This window comes from Capra hircus, chromosome 3 (genome assembly GCF_001704415.2).
Source record: "Capra hircus breed San Clemente chromosome 3, ASM170441v1, whole genome shotgun sequence".
NCBI classification, from domain to species: domain Eukaryota; kingdom Metazoa; phylum Chordata; class Mammalia; order Artiodactyla; family Bovidae; genus Capra; species Capra hircus.
In genome coordinates this window covers 14,294,150-14,314,348 of record NC_030810.1, presented here as the reverse complement: position 1 = coordinate 14,314,348, position 20,199 = coordinate 14,294,150, and the positions used below count along the sequence as shown (strand labels likewise).

The following is a 20,199-nucleotide window of genomic DNA, read 5'->3' as shown; positions in this document are numbered from 1 at the left end:
ATGAGAGCATTTGTGTGCCTTTTAGTAATGTCCAGTTTTCAGTGTCCTTAAATATCAACTAAATTTCCAGGAAGACCACAACCTTGTAAATAGAGGGATGATTGTATCTTGTTTTATTGAAGCTTTTCCAAAATTTGTTCATCTTTCCAGAGCATTTCATCACCCACGGGTACTACTGCAGGAGTAGCTGTCGTGTTCCCGATGCAAGGTCCCAGTAGTCTAAAAGCTTCTTTATTTGGGCCCGATCATGTACATGGAGCACCTATTATGTAACTATAATTTACTTTATATCATTTTTATTTTACACTTCGGCAAGACTGATTACAAACATGATGCGCGCGAGTGGGTGACATTACCCTTGCGTTCTAGTCGCAGATGTGCGGGTGGTTTACACTGCAGCCTTCCGTAGGGAAAGCGGCGCTTGGGTCCGGCCGAGGCCCTAGCGGAGCGGTCCTCCGAGCGCCAGGGGTCGCTGTGGCGCCGAGCGGCCGCGCCGGGACGCTCTCGTGTGGCCGCCCCGCCTCGGGCCCCCGGGCCGAGTGGGCGGGCACGACTGCGCCCAGGTCGCGAGGCGCCCTTCGACCAGCAGCGCCCGGGGCGGGCGGGTATAAATGGAGCGGTGGCTCCCCCGGCCGCCTCTCTCCGCCCCGGGTCGCCGCAGCCTTCACGACTTTCGGGCCTAGTAGCCTGAAGAAAAAAATAAAAGAAAAAAAAACCCGAAAACGCTTTAAAATTAAAAAAAAAAAAGAGAGAAAGAAAAAGAAAAAAACGAATCCTCTTCGGAGAAACCGCGGGGAAGTCACTTTCGCACGCTTCCGGCCTGCCCGCCGCTCCGCACCTGGGCGTCTGTCGGTCCCCGTCCGTCGGTCCGGTGGTGAGCCGCCCGCGCGCCCGCGTCCACGCGCCGCCGCCCGGTTGCGCCGCGTGGCAGCCCCGCGCCCGCCGCCCTCGCCCCCGCGCGCCGGCCTCCCCACACCACGTGTCCGCGCTGCCCTTCGCCGGCCCGGCGTGGGAGGCGGCTGCGCGCTCGGGCCGCCCGGGGCTTGCCGAGTCGGCACCGACAAATATTTGGTTTCCCTCTTCCCCGGGCTGCTGTAATCTTAAACCGCCGGGAGCCCGAGGCCTATATTTATAGAGAAACGCGCGTCCCGGAGGCCGCCGTGGGCACCGCTGGGTTGCCTCTGGAAATTTTTTTGTCATTCGGAGGGGAGTCCCCGTTTTAATTTTTTTCCTTTTTTTTGAAATTGGGAGCTTCAGACCAGGACAGCTGAAAAATCAAAAACTCCCAGGGAGGGCCATATTGTTTTTGAGAGCCTTTTGTCTGCGGTTTGGCAGTCTCGTCCGAGCCGTCCCCGAACTCCTCTCCGGCCCTCGGAGCCGACTCCCAGCTTCTCCGAGCTTCACTGCCACCTGTGAGCCGCGGCGTGGGCCACGGCTCCGAGCGGAGCCCCCTTTGTCCTGTGTGGTCCCTCTTAAGAAGTCCTCCTGGCGGGGCTCGGGGTGGTGGGGGCTGGGGAGATGAACGCTGCGGCCAGCAGCTACCCCATGGCCTCCCTGTACGTGGGTGACCTGCACTCGGACGTCACCGAGGCCATGCTGTACGAAAAGTTCAGTCCTGCGGGGCCTGTGCTGTCCATCCGGGTCTGCCGCGATATGATCACCCGCCGCTCCCTGGGTTATGCCTACGTCAACTTCCAGCAACCGGCTGACGGTGAGTACGAGCTGTGGCCACAAACCTGTGGGCTCCCAGGAGACCCTGGGGTCCTTCTCCAGGCGGGTCCCCACCCCCGGGGAGGGGCATGCGAGAGCGCACAGAAGCCTTAGTAGGGGACGGGATGCGGGGGTTGAGATCCTGGGATCCTGGCATCAGATGACCAGAGTTTCAGTCTTGCTTCCACCACTTTCTAACTGGGTGACCTTGGGCTAATCAGTGGTGGGAGGAGGGGGTGTTGGAGCCCAAGGAGGACCAGAAGGAAGTTGCTGTCATTCCGTGTGGGGGTAGGGGGGCTGCTCTGTTAAGAGAGCCTTAGGTGGCCAGGGGCTCTGGCCCCTCACAGGCTTGAGGAAAAGTTAGGATGATTGAAACCCAATTTATTCCAAAATTTTACATGGCAAAACTGCTGTCCCCTCCCCTCACTTGACCCTAAGCTTAAGAGTCTTTGGTTTTGTGCTGATGGATCTTTCAGGGCAGGTAGAGAGCAGGGGAACAATTCTGTGTGTTGAGCTTGAGCAGGCACTTGTGTTAGCACAATCAGATTGTGTGGTGCCAGGCCAGCTCCCTGGGCTTTGGAGCAGGTTGCGCAGGTAGTCAGGGAGGCGCCCCTTGGAAATCCGCTAGGCTGTTGGGGATTATCACCTCACCTGTGGACAGTGCTTTACACTTGTCAAAAACCCTTTCACTTCATCTCATCTGAAAAAGATAGGACCTCCGAAGAGGAAAAGGAACTGCGAGAGGCTGGAGGCTAAGCTGGGACTGTGGGTGCAGTGCCCTGCCAGCCTGCAGGCCTGGCCTTAGTGGGGCCCAAAGAAACCTAATCAGGGGCTGCACGTGACTCCAGAACAGAAGGGGACAGCCGTAGAGACAGACCATTGCTGGGAGAACAAGCGTCCTGTGGCAGAGGGTCTCAGGTCCCTACTTTTGCCCCCACTTGGTCCACTGTCCGTGAAACCCACAGAATGTCACTTGCCCAGGATGCAGCTGAGACCAGATAAGTGGACTTGAGAGACACAGCACTGCTCCGGTCAGTTCAGTGGGCTCTGGGTTTTTTCTGGCCACAGGGCACAAGGAAGTAGCTGAGTGTGGCCTTTTTAGGGGGGAGTAGTGGGCCCATTGGCTCTTGTCAGCCTCCTTGACTCTTCTGAACAAAAGTTCTGTCACTTAGAGATAGTAGCACAAGCCATTGGTTAGTGTGTCTGCCAACACATACCTCTGCAGGACCTCTCCCTGCTATAAATAAGTGCAGCCAGATTTGTCAGACTAAGCCGACTTGCCTTGTGCAGTGCTGTCTGGAAATAGACAGGAGCCGTGTTGAAACGGGCTTCTTCCTTGTTAATTCATGAAACACAGTTTGGGGTCGCAGGCTGTGGATCAGAGTCCTCACAAGTGAGCCCTTCGGTCCTGGACATTTGCTGACTTGGACATGCCGTCTCCCCTTTCCCTGACCACCTTCCCTTATACTGAACGAATCTAGCTGAGAACAGTGGGAAAGGTGGTTAGAAGTACTGAAAAGGAGCTACTCTGCTGGCTGACTGGACAGATGAGCTTGTGGAGGGGAAGGGTTAGGGATCTTGTCCCTATTTTAAGTGAGATGGTGCCTTGAGGCAGGGGTAACACCCCCTACCCCTATCCTTTCCTGGAGGAGATTCTGGGTGATGTCTGCATAAGTCAGGAAAAGTGGGTCTGAATTGGTTTACTGCCAGTAAAGAGAAGTGTTCTGCTGACAGATGGTGTATACCTGGATTTGGTTGAGAAGTGAAGGAAGATCCCAGAGCACTAGGTTGAGAACTTGATTGGGCACTGGGACATCTGAAATTCCTGGAATTCCTTGGAACTCAGATGGAGGCTTGATAGCCTAGAAACCACTAGGTGCAGGGCCTGACTGCTCTGGCAGCTTAGGCGGCAAGGTGTTGAGGTTTCATCCTGCTCATTCTGATAATACAAAGGACATTTCCATGTGTGACCATCATTTTGATAATTAAGGTTTTTTGTCTGAATTTTCCCAGAAATTAAAAATACAGGAAACTGGGCTGAATTCAGAGATAGCACATTTTCCCCAGTGATCGTTCACAGGATTTTTTTAGTTATTCGTCCAATAGACGAGTTGTAAACTAAGTGACAGCTAGTTGATAACGCTGATGCAATATGTTACTGAAAAATAATCAGAAAGTCGGCCATTAGTTTCTTAATCGGTAGTTAGCTATACTGTTTAGCCATCCTGATCATAAATTTGTCCATTTGATAAGATGGGTCATTTCACCTCTTGCACCTCCCTCCCTGTGGGTAGTAGGCTGCATAGGCGGCAAAGTCTCTATAGATGATAAAGCTTAATCAAACATAAGGTGTTATCATTTGATCCTGGTGCCATAAATGCATTTAGATGATCTTGCCTAACTGCCTTAGCCCAGAGGAACTGAGACTTCTGCCATGGAGGAGGACGATTTGCTAGAACTTCTATCCTCAGTAGCGTTGCAGGCTAGAGGAAACGGACGTCGTTTAATTTTATTAGAATTCCCTGTATCAGAGTGCTTACCTTGAAAAGTCCTGGAGCTATCTGTTCCTGGGATGGTGACAGTCATTTAAGTACGCAAGGTGATGTTTTATATCCTCGACGGGAATGTGTTTCTGTTCTGCAGCTGAGCGGGCCTTGGACACCATGAACTTTGATGTAATTAAGGGAAAGCCGATCCGGATCATGTGGTCTCAGAGGGATCCGTCTCTGAGAAAATCTGGTGTGGGAAACGTCTTCATCAAGAACCTGGACAAATCTATAGATAACAAGGCACTTTATGATACTTTTTCTGCTTTTGGGAACATTCTGTCCTGCAAGGTAAACACTGATTAAATGATTTCCAGCAGAATAATTAACTGAATCATAAAAACAAATATTAAGTGGGGAATTGCCTTGGAATTGGGAGGCTGGGTATGATAATTTTCAAAATGCTGGAAATGGCTCAGAAGTCTAAAAGTTCCCTGTAGATAATCTCAGTGCCACAGCCCAGCATAAACCAGCAAGTGCTTTCTTGTCTTTGTTTATTCTTCCCTCTGCCTGAAATATCCTTCCTGTTTCCTAACTTTGGAAGGCATCAAAAGGTTCTCTTGGGTGGGGAGGGTGGCAAGTACCCGAGCAATGCCTGGTCTCCAGGAAGCTGTACTTAGTCATTTTAGAAGCATGAATTCACCCTCTTCCTTCTCCATGCACCTGTTTCTGTGGGGGCATTTTGTGCAACTTGCGTGGTGGTGGTTTGCATAGCTGACTCCACACTAGAGTGAAATTCTGTTGTGGGCTTGGAATATGGTTTGTCTTTCTGTAACCTTGTGGTTTTGTACCCACATCTCAAAATATTTTTTTAATGAAATAAAACTTTTGGAATAGAATGCAGCCTAATGGTGGCTACCATTTGTAAGTGGAACATCACTAGGTACCTGCTGTAATCTCCTTCCTTTTGACCATGGATGGGCTAGAGGCCTCTCAGACTCAGGAGCCCACACGGCTCTAGAGTCCTTGGAGCTGGGCAGTGGTGCTGAAGTGGCTCGCCTTATCTTTGACAGGTGGTGTGTGATGAGAACGGCTCTAAGGGTTATGCCTTTGTCCACTTCGAGACCCAGGAGGCTGCCGACAAGGCCATCGAGAAGATGAACGGCATGCTCCTCAATGACCGCAAAGTGTGAGTGTCCCAGTCCGGAGCAACAGCCATCGCATGAGCCAGCCGTGGCCCCACCTCGGTATTAACTGGCACACACAAGGCGGCTACTGGTTCTCTCGGCCCAAGTGTGGCCTGCTCCTACCTCTCCACTCCAGGGCTGGTGAGTCTCCCTGCCTGAGCCGTGGCAGCCCTTTTGACTCGCCAAGGCGGGCTTCCAGCCCAAGCCATGGCCTGCCTGCCGCCTCTCCCTTAGAAGCATCCGTCTGTGGGTTTTGTGAGCATTGGCAACAGGGGCTGGCTGGAAGGCAGCTCTTGAGCCCACTCTGAGCAGGGGTCTTGGCCAGCGGCAGAGTGGAGAGGGCCTGGGACTGACCAGAAGCTGTGTACTAGCCATGTGACTTTGACCTTCCATGACTCAGGTCTATCTGTGGGGTCACTCGCTAGGAGTTTATGCCAAATTGTCCCCTCCACTTGGCTAACTTATGAATCAGTGGCCTTCAAAATACTAGGCTGGCTCCACAGTAGTATTTTAACAGTGAAGATTCTCATCCCAGTGCAGAAGACTGCTCATAATAGACCATGTTGCTTCGGTGTGGTTACTTTAGAGTGGAGAGATGGTGGTCTTAGTTAAGTCACGCAGGGAGAGAAGGGACCATACAGTAAATCTCAGTCATGACAAGCAAAAGTCTTTTCTGTCCATTGTGTTATTGAATAGACCAGGGAATGGGTTGCCCCAGTGGTCAAGTCTTCTAAAGGTATCACTAGAAAGAAATCTAAAAGATTTTTAATGTAAGGGTACCTTTTCCAGTTAACTGTAAACAGCACCGAAATGAATATAATAAAAAACAAAGGCTGCCTCTTGGTTCACTCCAACAATCTCACTCCTAGGATTAACCACTGTTAACAGTTTGGTTTGTATCCTTCCAGACCTTTTCTATGCATTTACATAGATGTACAGAAATGAACGTTTTAAAAACATGGTCATCAGGTTTCTTCACGAAGGCAATGTGATGTGGTAGGAGGGGCCCTGGCCTGAGCCAGGAGCCCTGGGGCTGATCCTCGAAGGATAGTCCCGCCTCTTTCTCTTTCTGCTGGGGAGTTGGGGCATCTCTGAGCTTGCTCTCTTGGTGGTTGGAGGGGGACTCGTGTTTTAACCTCTCCTGTCAGCCTTTAATCTGCATTCCTTTGGGCTCCTGGAAATCATGTTTTGTTCCTCTGAGTGATCAGTACTTTTCTTGGTTTCTTTTTAAGGTTTGTGGGCAGATTCAAGTCTCGAAAAGAGCGGGAAGCTGAACTTGGAGCCAAAGCCAAGGAATTCACCAATGTTTACATCAAAAACTTTGGGGAAGAGGTTGATGATGAGAATCTGAAAGAGCTATTTAGCCAGTTTGGTAAGTCAGGGTCCCTTGCCCCCCTGTGTCCCACCAGACCTGGAATTCATCTTTTTACTTATTTAAGAGATGAGGGCATCTAGACCCAGAGGTAAAATGCCTTATATGACAAAGGCTACCGGGTAAATAGGAATAGAGCCCAGGCCTCAGCTCTTGGCTTCATCCTACTTTGTCTCATTCCCAAGACCATCTCTGCAGCTTGGTCAGAATTAGAAGGCCAGGCATGGTGCCTCTTGAGTCCGTCTGGCCTCAGCAGGAGCATCGAGTGAGCTCCCAAAGAAGCCTCTCTTTGAGCTGTGGTAGAGATGCTGTTACTAATAGTTCTGTCCTTTGGCAATAGGTAAGACCCTAAGTGTCAAGGTGATGAGAGATCCCAGTGGGAAATCCAAAGGCTTTGGCTTTGTGAGTTACGAAAAACACGAGGATGCCAATAAGGTGAGAGTAATATGAGGGCTGGGGAAAATTTGTAGGGAGTGGCCCCAGCGTGTGGGCAGGGTCTTAACCATCACATAGGGTGGAGCTGTCATTCCCAGAGAATCTAGTAGTTATGTGCAGTCTCTGGGCTCTGGAGTTACCTTCCCGAGGCATTTCACGTAACTTTTCAAAGCATTTGGCATGTGCCTGTCACCTCAGCTCTTCAGGCCTATAGGTTGAAAGTATAAGGCAGGGGTTTGTTCCCACTTGTAGGTGAGGGAACCAAGAGCCCAGAGTTGCCAACCTGGGAGCAATAGCCACTTCTGGGGAAAGCACTGTGCTCGGCCCTCAACACTCAGTATCACTCAGTATCCTCGAAAGAACCCGAGAAATGTAGCGGCAGCCAAATTATCAGCCTAGGCTCATGTCTGCTCTGCTTGTATTTATACAGCTGTACGATTTTTTCCCTGTATTATCTCGACCAATGACCCATTTAAATATTAACCCTATTTCACTGATGAGAAGGTTTGGTTTGGCTTAGCTGACTTCAGAGGGAAATTAGTTTTTAGCCCTATAGGGATTATTTCTTTCTCAGAATATTTGGTGGGAGTTAACATACCTACAGAGCAAGGTCCCTGCCTCTGCGTCTTGGTTTAAAGTCATGTATTTCCTCTTCAGGCTGTGGAAGAGATGAATGGAAAAGAAATCACTGGGAAGGTCATTTTCGTTGGCCGTGCACAAAAGAAAGTGGAGCGGCAGGCCGAGTTAAAGCGAAAATTTGAACAGCTGAAGCAGGAAAGGATTAGTCGCTATCAGGTGAGAGGTGGTCTCAGCCCAGCCTACCAGCAGGGATGTACCTCAAGGTATTGGCAAAAGCATCCTTTGATTGGTAGGCTTTCTCTTTGGGAACCATGAGTTTGCTCTTCTGATTTCTCTCAAGATCATCAGGTTTAAAAGGATATACCTAGCAGATACAGCAGCAATTCTAGGACAGGGACAAAGATTTAAGTTGTTTAGGGACTCTGTTCTGTTTACTTAAATGATAGCCATTTGTCTGGAATGGTGGTAAGGCGAGCCCTGCTGGGGTCATTGGTGAGCCTGCGCAGCTGTGAGGAAGGCTGGGACTGCATCGATGGTCCCGTTGAGTCTTCAGGTGGTCCTTCCTCAGCTTTGATCCTGCATCAGAATCCCCAGCAGAGCTTGGGAAGACACAGAGCTGGGCGCACAGCTTCTGCCTCATTAGTGGCAGGTGCTTGCCTGAGAATTCACATTTCTAACGAGTCTGGGGATCAAATTTTGAGAACCAGAGTTTCAGGGCATGTGTAACAGAGATCTTTCTGCTTCAGGGGGTGAATCTCTACATTAAGAACTTGGATGACACCATTGATGATGAGAAGTTAAGGAAAGAGTTTTCTCCTTTTGGATCAATCACCAGTGCTAAGGTATTTGATACTGAGGTTTGGGGATTGAAAACAAAAGTTATAATCCTGTAGAAGTTTATTGCATTCATTTCATTGAAGGGATAGGATCTAAATTTTGTTCATTTCTGAGAGTAGCTACCACATTGGCCTAGGAATTTCTCCTGTCTTCACTTGCCATCTGAGTATATGCTCTGGAGAAGGACAGTTCATTGGGTTAACGTTGCACTGTCTCCCAGGCACCGGCGTGTGGAGGTGAACCTGACTCAGTCCCTCTCTTCCAGCCCCCGAGAGCACCTGAATCTTTCCCATTCTCTGCTGCTTCGTGCTGGTGTGGGGACAGATGGTGCTACAGTATGAGCAGAGGAAATCCAGACAGGCTGTTTTCCATTTGTCTTGGGGCCTGTCTCTACAACTCTGCCACACTTCTCAAACGGAGGTGTTTTGAGGATTTTGGAATTGGGTCTCGTAAGAAGGAGAGTGGAAAGTTTGTTCTTCTGTGTTTTGCATCTGCTTGATTTTCCTTGTTAATTATATCAACTGATTTAGCCAGGGGGAGTAAGTGCAAACCCCCTTGTAAAAATAGGAGCAAGAGAATACTGGTTAGGTGAAGATGTCACACCGCATGTCCTAAGTGCTCTTGGGTTTGTGGTGGGAACTGGTGGCGCCTGAAAGTCTGGGGCAGAGCCTCATACGGACTCTGTTCCCACTTCACAGAGGTGTAGCCCACATCACAGAGTCCTTCAGGTGACGAGAAGGGAGGCCAGTGGGCCAGTTAAGATTTGGCAACCCTGCCTTGGCCCTTAGCTTGTCACTCACAGCCCAGGAGCATTATCAGTGGTAGCAGGGTGTTGGCCAGAGGCCACCTTCAGGAATTGCCTCAGTTCCTTGCCCCCTCCCTCTTATCACCCTCTTGATGGGCCTCCAGCAGTGTAACGAATGATAGATAGTCTCTTCTAGCTGACCAGCACAGGAGTCGTGATGGTATTTGCAAGAAGCGAGCAGAAGCACCATGTGTTAAGTTTCCTGGGTGCCATTTCCAAGATGAAGATGTCATCGTACTTTCATGTGCATTATTGGTCTACCTTGTTGGTAGACAGTTGTTGGGTGGTTACATGTCTTTACTCCCCAGGCCTCCTCTTTAGGAGATTATCCAGGCTGAGAGCTAATGATCCAACCCACATGGTCACACTGCTCCCAGTGCTTCTGAGGAGAGAGGCTGGGAAAAGCAAGAAATGAGCTGCTCGGGCCAGGGAAAAGCCCTTTTTTTTTTTTTTTCTTTAAGCACTATAGCATAGAGATTACAGAGCAGGGCTTGAATCCAGCTCTGTCTCCTGGCTGGTTGTCTTTCTGCTGTGTTTATTCCCATTGAATTGAGGGTGGCACACGTAGATTTTACAACTCCTGAAGTTCAGTTCACCAAGGTCTTGGGCAGATGAGTTCTACAGATAAATTGCTTGATGCTGCTGTCCAGATCTCTGAGTTCCCAGAGATAGTTATGCCTCTGGGTTTCAGAAAACGTCTTTGGGTTTCTGCTTCAGCCATTAGGCATCTCATGGTATTTGGGAACTTCAGTCACTTGGGGATCTAAAAAGGCAAAATGCTTAGGTTCTCCCTTTGAGGTGGTGACTCAGTTGGTCTGGGGTTGATCATGGGACTGGGCTGAGATGCCCTGACTCGACCTGGCAACTCTCACAGTGGGGAGCTCAGGTTTTAACACATGGACACCTTTGTCCTAAGTGGCTGGTGTTGTTTTTGTAGGTGATGTTGGAGGATGGAAGAAGCAAAGGATTTGGCTTTGTCTGCTTCTCATCCCCTGAGGAGGCAACCAAAGCAGTCACGGAGATGAATGGACGCATCGTGGGCTCCAAGCCACTGTATGTCGCTCTGGCCCAGAGAAAGGAGGAGAGAAAGGCTCACCTGACCAACCAATATATGCAGCGGGTGGCCGGGATGAGGGCACTGCCCGCCAACGCCATCTTAAATCAGTTCCAGCCTGCAGCTGGGGGCTACTTTGTGCCAGCAGTTCCACAGGTAGGTGTGCTGTCTGTTCATGCCTCTTTGGAACCTGCCTGCTGACAGCTGCTCCTATAGTCCACAGTGGTGGGGGAGATGGACTTCTGGATATTGGAGCTTTAGAATGTCAGAGGAAAGATCCTTCAAATAAAACAAGGGAGGACTTACTTGTGGTCGTGCACACACAGTGGCAGGGGTAGAGTCGAAGAGGCCCTGTTGACTGACTGCCCCTCACCCACGCCCTTGAGTAGAGAGTGCCTCTGTCCCAAATAATCAGCCTAGAGCCCGATACGGAGATGAGATGAGATACTACTCTAGTGTGGCTTCAGGTACTTAAGTAAAAGGGCTTGGTTGCTCTTTCTTCCAGGCTCAGGGAAGACCTCCATATTACACACCTAACCAGTTAGCACAGATAAGGCCTAATCCACGCTGGCAGCAAGGTGGGAGACCTCAAGGTAGGTGGTGGGGAACAGTGATTTGATCCCCCAGGATGTACCTGTCCTGGGCTCCCCCACCTCCCCTCCCTGCCTGCTCTGGGGTACAGCCTAGGTTCAGGTCCATGTCATTCACCAGTGATGTGCGATTTTTGTCTCTTCACCAGGCTTCCAAGGAATGCCAAGTGCTATACGCCAGTCTGGGCCTCGTCCAGCTCTTCGCCATCTGGCTCCAACTGGTAATGCTCCGGCCTCTCGCGGCCTCCCTACTACCGCTCAGAGAGTCGGTGAGCAAACTGGCCTTGAAGTGTGGCCCGGGGAGGAGGGAGTCAGGACGACTAGGCTCTGCCCAGGGTTGGTCCGTTCGTTGGGCTCACCGTGTTGTCCGGTCCTGGTTCTGTAATCTTAGCTGTGTGCTTAGGTAGGTACTTGAGCAGCAGGAAAACAACCTGTGTTCTGAGTGTTGGTTCCTTTTAAGATTCTTTGCCTCATCGGTGACTCTGTGTGAAAAAGTTTTAAGTGTAGAAATGTGTTAGCTGAATGACTGCAGAGGCAGCCTGTTCTTTGGGTGGGGTTGGGAGATTCAAGGCACTTCTTTGCAGATTTATGTCCTGTATTCCAACCAAGAGGTGGCAAGAGTTGTATGTTATCTGTTGGCTTTTCCTCGAAAGTAGCGCTAGTGGCCCCATGTGTGCTGTGTGAACATGCTTTGGAATCGCTCCTTCCGTGGGACGTGGCCAGTTGGACGTCTGCCGCCAACACTGATGTGCATTTGCTGGTCTGTTGTAGGGTCTGAGTGCCCGGACCGCTTGGCTATGGACTTTGGTGGGGCTGGTGCCGCCCAGCAAGGGCTGACTGACAGCTGCCAGTCTGGAGGTGGTATTGGATGCACAGAGAATGGGGAAAGATGGGATTTGACGGGTCTTTGCCCAGACCGTTGGGCTTTAATTTCACTTGTCCTTCTCCTAAGGTGTTCCCACAGCTGTGCAGAACTTAGCGCCTCGTGCTGCTGTTGCTGCCGCTGCTCCTCGGGCTGTTGCACCTTACAAATATGCCTCCAGCGTCCGCAGTCCTCACCCTGCCATCCAGCCCCTGCAGGTGAGGTCCACCAAACAGAACCGTAGCAGGGTTTCCCCTGTCTCCCCTTGATTTCAAAGCTGCCTTGCTTGGATTCCTTTACTAGGCATTAAATGCCTGTTCTTTGTCGGGGGGCTGTGTCCTGTGGGGAACTCTAGTGGGAGAGAAGGGGCTTGCAGGTGTTCTTCCTGATGAGAGTTGACTCAGCAGTGCCCCGGAGGAGAAGCCTGCTTCCTGCTCTCTTCCTCACCATGTGCAGGGGCTCTCGCAGCTCTGAGCTTCCATTTCACTTTCACATCCATTGGCTGAGTTGATCCTTAGTTGCTCTGCAAGGTGAGCATCTTACAGATGAAAGGCTTGGCTTCAGAGGTATTAGGTTGGGTTGGAGGAATTGGACCCGGATCCCAGGTTTACTGAGCTGGAACTGCTGTCTAGAGCTGGGCCCCTCAGGCAGGTCAGACAGGGAGCTTGTGATAGAACTCTGCAGTTTGCTCGGGGGAGTGTTGCTGGGCCTTGTTTCCTCCGGCTCCATGCTCTAGGTTGGAAATTTCCCAGGAGGCCCTATGTGAAATATTTTTTGTCTACAAGGCCCTTCTTTTAAACGACTGTGACTGGTATTGACATTGCATGTTGACATTCCTCAAGCATTTGGTATAATAAACAGGTGGCGCAGTAAAGGAGATTCAGGATGCAGTTATAAGCATTTTGCTATTTCTGCCCTTTGACCCAGTTTCTACTGGGAATTCACCCCTAAAGGAAAACTTTTAGCAGACAACTGCACATAGCAGTGTTCACAGGACCTTGTTTATTATCAAGGCTTCGATGCGTTTGGTAAATTATGATCACTGGCCTTGAGTCAATTAAAATTATTTGGTGGATGACTGCCTAGCACTGTAGGTTTTTCTTAATCATTTCCCTTCGCTTCGAGTAGCATGCCATTTTAATTGGTTGTTGGTTTTTTCCTCACGCCACTCTCTTCCTCCCTCTCCGTCCGCCAAGACTGAAGTCAGTTCCCCGAGAGCAAGGACAACTGCTTCCATCTCCTCTTTCACTCAGTAGACTTGAGTGGTTGGGCTCATAACCACTGTCACTGTCCTTGCCATGTGTTAACCTGCCGCCTCTCCTGGTTCCCAGGCACCCCAGCCTGCGGTCCACGTGCAGGGGCAGGAGCCGCTGACTGCCTCCATGCTGGCTGCAGCACCCCCCCAGGAACAGAAGCAGATGCTGGGTAAGGGATCCATGTGCTTGCAGAAGTGGGGGGCCGGGGGGGTGACGCTGAACTACTGACCTAGATGCCAGCGTCCATCCTCTACTGGGATTCCACTGGGTTTTTCACCGAATACCTTCCCACAGGTGAACGTCTGTTCCCACTTATCCAGACGATGCACTCGAACCTGGCTGGGAAGATAACTGGGATGCTGCTGGAGATTGACAACTCGGAGCTGCTGCACATGCTGGAGTCCCCCGAGTCTCTCCGCTCCAAGGTGAGCAGGTTCTCAGATCCTCTGGCCTCTGCTCACTGGGTTCAGGAGGACCAGGGGTGGCTGTGAACACCCAGCAGTGGCAGAGAGAAGATTTCTGCTACCCCATGACCACTTTGTTGTGCCTCACCTGAGACCTAAGGACTGCTGGGTTGTGGGGATCTGGGAAAGTAGTTACCACCAGGAGACGCCCCACGGGGCCTGGCTCCAGGGAGGGGCAGGGGAGCTCTACTTAGATGCCACTGACCACCTGGACATTTTTTTACAGGTGGATGAGGCTGTGGCGGTCCTTCAGGCTCATCATGCCAAGAAAGAAGCTGCTCAGAAGGTGGGCGCTGTTGCTGCTGCTACCTCTTAGACAAGGACGAACCGTATGTTTGGCTATTTTTCTTTTCTGCAATGATTTTAACTCCTGAATATCCCCCTGAGAGATAAACATGGGCAGAGGCAGGGGGAAAGAGCCCACGGTGAGGGCCAGGGCTGGAATGTTGGTAGGGCTTGTCCTACTTGTTCACGGCCTGAGCCCTGTCGTTTGCAGTTGGAGGAGGGATGCCCAGGAAAGGTCAAGGGTGGGGCTCTCCATGCAGTAGCTGCAGAGTCACTGGTTCTTAACTAGGGGTGCCTCCTCAGAGGACATGTGACATGTGTCACAACTGGGAATGTGGGAATGTGTTACCGGTATCTAGTTGAGGGCAGGGATGCAGCTAAATAGCCTAAAATACACGGGAATATCCCCAACAGAATTATCTGGGCCAGAATGTCATTGGGCACCAAGGCTGAGAAACCCTACTCTGCAGTATTTCTAGAAGAGGTTTCTGTGAGTCTCTGAGGTTTTTTTGTTTATGTATTTATTGTGTTGGTGCTTTTCTTTTCAGGATTCAAAAGCCAAATAAACCCTCATGGAATTCAGCTCAAGGTTTGAAGACTTCCTAGCTTGTCCTATGGACCTCAACACCAAGAACCACAATTGCAAATTTAATAGGTCATTTTGTATCAAAAGGTCAATTATGAAGCACCTAGAATTTTTCAATTTAAAGAATATATTCTCTGGGTTCTGATATGGCCCAGACAGTGTTAACTTTTTTTTCTATTGTGGGTTTTGATTTTTTCCCCCCAGAAATTGGTTTTATTTGATGTACCCAAGTCTTAAGTTTCTCAATAAAGAAAAAAATCTCCATAAAACTGACTCTGTTTTTCTCTGACCACAGTTTTCTGTAAATTGCAGTGTTCGCTGAAAATAACTTTTGGATGTAAATAAGGTCAAGTGAAGTTGTGTGAGCAGATTGTTTTGGGTTAACAAGGTATGTAGAGCTGGGAGGATGTAAACAGAAGTCTTTGGGATTGGAATGAAAACCGACTTTTTCCAGTCCTGTGGCCACTGCTGAGTTTTCCAAATATGCTGGCATATTGAGTGCAGCACTTTGACAGCATCATCTTTTAGGATTTGAAATAGCTCAACTGGGATTCCATCACCTCCACTAGCTTTGTTTGTGTATTCTTGCCCCCTCTTAATAGCTTCTGCTTCTGTTAGGTCCATACCATTTCTATCCTTTATTGAGCCCATCTTTGCATGAAATATTCCCTTGGTATCTAATTTTCTTGAAGAGATCTCTAGTCTTTCCCATTCTATTGTTTTCCTCCATTTCTTTACACTGATCACTGAGGAAGGCTTTCTTCCCTCTCCTTGCTAGTCTTTGGAACTCTGCATTCAAATGGGTATATCTTACCTTTCCTCCTTTGCTTTTTGCTTCTCTTTTGACAGCTACTTTGTAAGGCCTCCTCAGACAGCCATTTTGCTTTTTTGCATTTCTTTTTCTTGGGGATGGGCTTGATCCCTGTCTCCTGTACAATGTCACGAACCTTTGTCCCTAGTTCATCAGGCACTCTTATCAGATCTAATCCCTTGAATCTATTTCTCACTTCCACTGTATAATCATAAGAGACTTGATTTAGGTCATACCTGAGTGGTCTAGTGGTTTTTCCCTACTTTGTTTAAGTCTGAATTTGGCAATAAGGAATTCATGATCTGAGCCGCAGTCAACTCCTCATCTTGTTTTTGCTGACTGTTTAGAGCGTCTCCATCTTTGGCTGCAAAGAATATAATCTGATTTTGGTGTTGACCAGCTGATGATACCCATGTGTATAGTCTTGTGTTGTTGGAAGAGGGTATTTGCTATAACCAATGCGTTCTCTTGGCAAATCTCTATTAGCCCTTGCCCTGCTTCATTCTGTACTCCAAGGCCAAATTTGCCTGTTACTCCAGGTATTTCTTGACTTCTGCTCTTGCATTCTAGTCCCCTATAATGAAAAGACTTCTTTTTGGGGTGTTCTAGAAGCTCCTGTAGGTCTTCATAGGTTCAACTTAAGCTTCTTCATCATTGCTGCTTGGGGCATATACTTGGATTACTGTGATACTGAATGGTTTCCCTTCGAAACAAACAGATCATCCTGTCTTCTTTGAGATTGCATCCAAGTACTGCATTTTGGACTTGTTGACTATGATGGCTGCTCCTTTTCTTCTAAGTGATTCTTGCCCACAGTAGTAGAGTTAAATTCACCCATTCCAGTGCATTTTAGTTCACTGATTCCTGAAATGTCGATGTTCACTCTTGCCATCTCGTGTTTTACCACTTCCAATTTGCCTTGATTTATGGACCTAACTTTCCAGATTCCAGAGACATTACTTGGCCAACAAAGGTCCATCTAGTCAAGGCTATGGTTTTTCCAGTAGTTACATATGGATGTGAGAGAAAGCTGAGTGCCGAAGAATTGATGCTTTTGAACTGTGGTGTTGGAGAAGACTCTTGAGAGTCTGTTGGACTGTAAGGAGATCCAACAAGTCCATTCTGAAGGAGATCAGTCCTGGGTGGAATGATGCTAAAGCTGAAACTCCAGTACTTTGGCCACCTCATGAAGAGTTGACTCATTGGAAAAGACTCTGATGCTGGGAGGGATTGGGGGCAGGAGGAGAAGGGGACGACAGAGGATGAGATGGCTGGACGTGAGTTTGAGTGAACTCCGGGAGTTGGTCTTGGACAGAGAGGCCTGGCATGCTGCAATTCGTGGGGTCGCAGAGTTGGACACGACTGAGCGACTGAACTGAACTGATGCAATATTGCTCTTTACAGTATCAGACCTTGTTTCTATCACCAGTTACATCCACAACTGGGTATTTTTGCTTTGGCTCGGTCTCCAGTAGCATATTGGCCACCTACCGACATGGTGAGTTCATCTTTCAGTATCCTATCTTTTTGCCTTTTCATACTGTTCATGGGGTTCTCAAGGCAAGAATACTGAAATGGTTTGCCATTCCCTTCTCCAGTGGACCACATTTTGTCAGAACTCTCCACCATGACCCGTCTGTCTTGGGTGGCCCTACATGGCATGGCTCATAGTTTCATTGAGTTAGACAAAGCTGTGGTTCTTGTGATCAGATTGGTTAGTTTTCTGTGATTGTGGTTTTCAGTCTGTCTGCCCTCTAATGGAGAAGGATAAGAAGCTTATGGAAGCTTCCTGATGGGAGAGACTGACTTGAGGGGGAAAATGGTCTTGTTCTGATGGGTGGAGCCATGCTCAGTAAATCTTTAAGCAAATTTTCTGTTGATGGGTGGAGCTGTGTTCCCTCCCTGTTACTTACCTGGGGCCAAACTATGGTGGAGGTAATGAAGATAATGGCGACCTCCTTCAAAAGGTCCCATGATGCACTGCTGCACTCACTGCCCCCAACCCTGCAGCAGGCCACCAGCGACCCACGCCTCTGCTGGAGACTCCTGGACACTCCAGGGCAAGTCTGGGTCAGTCTCTTCTGGGGTCACTGCTCCTCTCTCCTGGTTCCTGGTGCACACAGGGTTCTGTTTGTGCCCTCCAAGAGTCTATTTCCTAGTCCTGTATAAGTTCTGGCAGCTCTATGGTGCAGTTAATGGCGACCTCCTCCAAGAGGGCTTATGCCATACCCAGGTCTGCTGCACCCAGAGCCTCTGTCCCTGTGGCAGTCCACTGCTGACCTGTACCTCCACAGGAGTCGCCCAAACACAGTTCTGTCTGGGGGGTCCCTGGGTCCTGGTGTGCACAAGGTTTGTTTGATCCCTCTGAGCATCGCTAGCAGGAATGGGGTTTAAAAGGTTCTAAACACAAATTCACCCCTCCTGCCATCTTGCTGGGGTTTCTCCTTTGCCCTTGGATGTGAGCTATCTCATGACTGCTCCAGTGCAGCTCCTGACCTTGGATGTGGGGTATCTCCTCATGGCCACTCCCAAAGAGAGGCAATACCAAAGAATGCTCAACCTACCACACAATTGCACTCTTCTCACATGGTAGTAAAGTAATGCTCAAAATTCTCCACGCCAGGCTTCAACAGTACGTGAACTGTGAACTTCCAGATGTTCAAGCTGGTTTTAGAAAAGGCAGAGGAGCCAGAGATCAAATTGCCAACATCTGCTGGATCATGGAAAAAGCAAGAGAGTTCCAGAAAAACATCTATTTCTGCTTTATTGACTATGCCAAAGCCTTTGACTGTGTGGATCACCACAAACTGGAAAATTCTGAAAGAGATGGGAATACCTGACCCACCTCTTGAGAAATCTGTATGCAGTTCAGGAAGCAACAGTTAGAACTGGTCATGGAACAACAGACTATTTGGTTCCAAATAGGAAAAGGAGTATGTCAAGGCTGTATATTGTCACCCTGCTTATTTAACTTATATGCAGAGTACATCATGAGCAACGCTGGGCTGGATGAAGCACAAGCTGGAGTCAAGACTGCCGGGAGAAATATCAATAACCTCAGATATGCAGATAATACCACCCTTATGGCAGAAAATGAAGAACTAAAGAGCCTCTTGATGAAAGTGAAAGAGGAGAGTGAAAAAGTTGGCTTAAAGCTCAACATTCAGAAAACGAAGATCATGACATCCGGTCCCATCACTTCACGGGAAATAGATGGGGAAACAGTGTCAGAGTTTGTTTTTTGGGGCTCCAAAATCACTGCAGATGGTGATTGCAGCCATGAAATTAAAAGACGCTTACTCCTTGGAAGAAAAGTTATGACCAACCTAGACAGCATAGTGAAAAGCAGAGAAATTACTTTGCCAACAAAGTTCCATCTAGTCAAGGATATGGTTTTTCCAGTAGTCATGAATGGATGTGAGAGTTGGAGTATAAAGAAAGCTGAGTGCAGAAGAACTGATGCTTTTGAACTGTGGTGTTGGAGAAGACTCTTGAGAGTCCCTTGGACTGCAAGGAGATCCAACCAGTCCATCCTAATGGAGATCAGTTCTGAGTATTCATTGAAAGGGCTGATGTTGAAACTGAAACTCCAATATTTGAGCCACCTGATTGGACTGTGAAGAAAGCTGAGCATTGAAGAATTGATGCTTTTGAACTGTGGTGTTGGAGAAGACTCTTGAGAGTCCCTTGGACTGCAAGGAGATCCAACCAGTCCATTCTAAAGGAGATCAGTCCTGGGTGTTCTTTGGAAGGAATGATGGTAAAGCTGAAACTCCAGTACTTTGGCCACCTCATGTGAAGAGTTGACTCATTGGAAAAGACTCTGATGCTGGGAGGGATTGGGGGCAGGAGGAGAAGGGGACGACGAAGAATGAAATGGCTGGATGGCATCACCAACTCGGTGGAGTTGAGTTTGAGTGAACTCCAGGAGATGGTGATGGACAGGGAGGCCTGGCGTGCTGTGATTCATGGGGTCGCAAAGAGTCAGACATGACTGAGTGACTGAACTGAACTGAACTGATGTGAAGAACTGACTCATTTGAAAAGACCCTGATGCTGGGAAGACTGAAGGCGTGAGGAGAAGGGGATGACAGGATGAGATGGTTGGATGGCATCACCAACTCAATGGACATGAGTTTGGGTAGGCTCTGGGCGTTGGTGATGGACAGGGAGGCCTGGCATGCTGAAGTCCATGGAATCACAAAGAGTCAGACACAACTGAGCGACCGAATTGAACTGAAACAAGTCTAGTATGATCAGAACAGACCTTGGACCTGGCATGGGAAAATTGAGTACAGGGTATGATGATATGCTTTCCACGAACACATGATATGGAGATGGAGTGCCTACCTAACCTCTCCCTTGTTCGACTGTGTTGCTTAAGGTCTGCAAGTCCCCTCTTATCCCCACTGTCAGTTCATCCTGCAAGCTGGTCCACTTGTCCAGATTGTGCAGCTGTGATTTGCATTAGCAGTGGGAAAATATTCCAGAGATCTGAGTGGCTGAAGTGTGTGGCTCCTTCAGTCCTCAGAATGACCTTAACCTGGTCAAGGTCACTCATGCTACTTGCCCTCCTGTCCACCAGCAACACTTTTCCCTCTTTCTTGAGATTTGGCAGGCTGTTCTTAGGTGTACTCAGGCAGTCACTTTTCCCTGGATTGTTCTCTGGTTCATGCCTCTTGGCAAGTTCCTCCTTTTCTTCAAGGTATGGTTTCACCTTTAATAACTGATGTAAAGGCCCAATCTAAAGTAGATTCTATTTCATGATGTCCCCAGTGTGTTGCAGCCATTTAACATCAGACTGTCCCATCGAACCAGCTCCCTGATACCCGAGCTCTGTGGGAGCCTCCAAGAGAAACTGGTGAGGGGGTGGGGCCACG

The 20,199-nt window shown here is 49.0% G+C and overlaps 1 protein-coding gene across 8 annotated transcripts; it reads left to right on the top strand.

Moving 5' to 3' along the window:
- On the top strand, window positions 367-14,781 carry PABPC4 (poly(A) binding protein cytoplasmic 4). Of its 8 annotated transcripts, none has more exons than XM_018042154.1 (16): window positions 367-1,711; window positions 4,354-4,547; window positions 5,270-5,385; window positions 6,616-6,755; window positions 7,096-7,190; window positions 7,848-7,985; window positions 8,516-8,611; window positions 10,349-10,621; window positions 10,971-11,058; window positions 11,205-11,276; window positions 11,827-11,913; window positions 12,008-12,135; window positions 13,249-13,342; window positions 13,468-13,598; window positions 13,864-13,966; window positions 14,471-14,781. In XM_018042154.1, the coding sequence occupies exons 1-15, from the start codon at window positions 1,519-1,521 to the stop codon at window positions 13,951-13,953; spliced, it is 1,935 nt and encodes a 644-aa protein (XP_017897643.1). In that variant the 5' UTR covers window positions 367-1,518; the 3' UTR covers window positions 13,954-13,966; window positions 14,471-14,781. The 8 variants fall into 8 exon arrangements, 4 of the variants coding, with proteins under 4 accessions (XP_017897643.1, XP_017897640.1, XP_017897650.1 ...); XM_018042151.1 differs by having other exon boundaries at window positions 11,205-11,324; XR_001917384.1 differs by lacking the exon at window positions 10,971-11,058.